The sequence below is a fragment of the Chaetura pelagica genome, unplaced genomic scaffold (assembly GCF_000747805.2).
Source record: "Chaetura pelagica isolate M959 unplaced genomic scaffold, ChaPel_1.0 scaffold40, whole genome shotgun sequence".
In the NCBI taxonomy this organism is placed as follows: Eukaryota; Metazoa; Chordata; class Aves; order Apodiformes; family Apodidae; genus Chaetura; species Chaetura pelagica.
The window spans coordinates 3,286,495-3,290,114 of NW_009952160.1; the positions used below are offsets into that span (position 1 = coordinate 3,286,495).

Here is a 3,620-nt window from a genome sequence, read left to right on the forward strand (position 1 = left end):
CCCTACATCCTCAACACTGTCCTCCTTCTCTCCCTGTCCCACATGCTTCATAGGTGAGAAATACCTTTCTCTTTTTTCCACTGATTCGACCTTAAAACCTGTTCTCTGACTATCAACCTGCTATCCCTGGTCCACCGGAACCAACAGCTTTCTCCTAAATGGTCTAACAGCACAATGAAGTTAAACGCTGGCAAATGTGTTTTGAGCTATATTATGTGGCTACTGCTGTTTCCAAGCTACAAAATTACTTCTGCCTAACAGTATTCTGAGTTTTCCCTATCCACGTACTGGTTTAAATTAGCCTTCCCAGAAGCTTTACCCTAGTATTATGTAATATCATACAGAAAGTCTTGCAGAAACAGTCTGCTCTAATTTACAGTGCACAGTATGAAATGATAAACATTTGTTATAAAATTCCTACCTCAGTACTGTTCTGATAAAGTTCTCACATTTTGCCTCCAAGACATAAACAGGAAAACATCAGGAATACACTACATTTGAGGATAAGGTAATTTTCTTGCAGAAACTATCAATAACATCAATTTCACTTTGATAGTTTCTTGCAGTAAATTTCAAGAAAATTAATTAGACTTTGATGGACACACAAAATTTCCCACTCCATTAGACCTGAGAATATTTTTTCCCCCCTTCATTTCAGACTTAAATAAAAAACTTACATCTTTTCCCAGGACTCTAAGTTCAAACTGTGTTTCCTTGAAGTGAACTTTTGTAATTCTGGGCCTGTAATATGGGAAAAAAAAGACAGACAGTACTTAACAAGCATTAAAATTAATGCATATTAAAGTACAAAGTCAACAAAAAAGGAAATCAGAGATTATGTTATTTCAGGTATGCACTAGATATCAATAGAAAATTAGCAGTATTTAATGCATGAATATGGTAAAGATGAACTGTTCTTTTCAGTAGTTGGATTATCAAAGAATGAAAAATCTGCATGATCCAGACAACTGATAAAATTAACTGTTCAAACAGGTATCACAAATCATACATTTCCACACAATACTATTGCTATTGTTTTAGCAGAGACTGCACATTTAAATTATACATACCAGAAATATTTTCCTACTTGTTTTTTATTCTTGTAGACAACAACTCCTATGGGTGTTAAGCCTAAAAAATATTCAGATTTGTTTTCACCCTAGAAAATAAAAATGTATGCCATTAATACAGGAACAGTGACGTCTAGAGAGGAGTCAGCCTGATGACTGACATGAACACACTGCTTTACTCTCTCTGCAAATATGAAAATAGTACTTGATCTACTGACAAGAATTCTCATATATTAGAGAACTTTCAGGCATAGAGGCAAAGAGGCAAGAAAGAGTAGACGGGAAAAAAGGGGGACTCTACATGCTAGAGTAAAAAAACCCAAAGGTTTTGTTTTGAAGAATTACCTTTGGCTATATGGCAAATGGCCAAAACTCAGAAACTAAACTCTTCATTCAGACATCAGTGCAACAGACATCTTAACAGACAACCTAACTGAAGGTAAACAGTGACTTTCTGACCTATTCTGCTATAATATAACCTCGTGCCTTCTCCCTCCTAAAATATCACCTGTGTACTGCTACCAAGTGAAGTAGTTTCTTTGAGAGATTCAGATCTCTTCTTCTCTTTTTTTTTTTTTTTTTTTTTTTTTTTTTTTTTTTTCCAGAATGAGTAGCAACATGCAGGGAATAGTCACATGCATGATGTCTTCCAAAGGAAACAATTCCTGAGGTCAGTATCCAAATCATAAACCACATTGGGAAAGAACAGTGTGAAAACCCTGGTGATGAGTGTCAGAAGGCCCCTGCCTCCTCAGTTTCACAGAATTACAGAATTATTTTCGTTGGAAAAGACCTTTGAGATCATTGAGTCCAATCATTAACCAGCTTCTACTGAGTTTAGAGCTAAACCACGTCCCTAAGCACCACAACTAGGCATCTTTCAAACACCTCCCAGCATGGTGATTCAACCACCTCCTTGGGCTGTCTGTTCCAGTGTTTAATATAACTTTTGGTGCAGAAGCTTCTTTTATTATCCCGTCTAACCCTCCTCTGGTGCAACGTGAAACCATTTGCAGTCAGTAACTAAAATCATATACACCTTCCATTTGAAATAATATGAATCTTAGTGCTTGAAGTTAAAAGGAAGTCAGCTGCAAAAGTTCATTCATCTACGTACTTGAGGTAATGTGGAAGAGCCCTTCAAGATCTAAATCAGTAGAGCACGAGCCACAAAAAAGTATCAACTGAGATGGAGTGACTGTAGAAAGTGTCCTTCAGCATGACTACTGCTGTAAGAAAGCTCAAGCACACCTCTGTGAGCTCTCCCTGTGCTCCTCAGTGAACTAACTGCTAAAGGTAACTTTGCCTCTACTATGACCAAGCAAGGAAAAGAACTACACCTCTTCATCTGTGCAGCTTCAGTCTCAAATAAGGGTTTCTGTTGCTGTTGTCATATAAATAGAAACGACGATATTCATGTGTTAGACATGGGCATATTGCAACTCATCCCTCATTGCCCAGGCAAGGATTTCATTGCACAGCAAAAGCAAGCTAAGAGAAAAAAAATTTCCAGGCTCTGGTAATTCAACATGATTTTGTTGGATCATGTTGAATCTTGTTCCATTAACTCCCCCACTTTTCTGCCGGTGGGAGGGGCACAGAGCATGAGATATGAATACAAGTAAGCCAAAGGGTGCATTAAAAATACCTCATATTCCAGGGCACACAGTTTTTATCAGGAATACATACTAAATCTTCTGGTAGTATCTTGATTTCTTTATTTTCTTTCAAGTAATTTTACAAAGTACTGGCATCTAACTCAGTGAACTATCTAGATTACAATTCCCCATTTGAACTTCTAATTTTCTTTTATTAAAAAAATAAAAAAGACAAAAACCTGCCACAAGCGCAATTATTTAAACAAGATAGAATTATGTTTCCACCAGGACCACACAGCCTCCAGGTGATGACTTGGATCAAATCCTAACATATATGCTGCTTTACAATAGAAGTGGAGAGTTTTGGTGAGGCAAAATAGACAACTCACGATGTTGCATGACACAACAGAGGAAAACCTGGAAACAGGCTCTGGGTCTTTAGCAAAACCTTTGCAATGACTCGTAAAAAAAATACAGACATGCTGCTGCTACCGCACCCTAGTTTTTACAATGGTAAAGAAAATATTTCAGGACACACTTGCCCTGATTTATACAAGATTAATGTGTCAAAGACAAAGGTTATAATCCACTCTCATCCTTCTTGAAACTTGCACTAATTTGTTATTAACTATATGAATTGTTTTTTCCAGAGTACTACCTTTTGCCAGATTGCTTTTTTTAAGTGTAGTAAAATCACAGCCTTTCCTCTGAAGACCACTGGGCTCCTGTATGTATGAATGACCAAATTCCCACAGTTTGTAAACATATCTTCCTTTGCATTTCCTAAGCACATTATTTCCTTCTGAGTTATTTTGTGGCAATTAAACAACATAAACACTCTCATATTGGTACGAGAAATCTTTTTCTCACTGTTACCACTTTTAAAATATTTAAACAATACTTACATAAACAGGATGGAGATCCACTCCATACATTTCCAGGGATTTGGCCA

General features: G+C 36.9%; 1 protein-coding gene across 1 annotated transcript in view; it reads right to left on the minus strand.

The window, feature by feature from the left end:
• Window positions 1-3,620, minus strand: part of EPB41L4A (erythrocyte membrane protein band 4.1 like 4A) — a 146,576-nt gene that overhangs the window by 57,743 nt on the left and 85,213 nt on the right. Inside the window, 3 exon segments of the mRNA XM_010007238.1 lie at window positions 678-741; window positions 1,071-1,159; window positions 3,574-3,620. The exon segment at window positions 3,574-3,620 is cut by the window's right edge and continues 20 nt beyond it. Coding sequence (XP_010005540.1) covers window positions 678-741; window positions 1,071-1,159; window positions 3,574-3,620 — 200 coding nt within the window.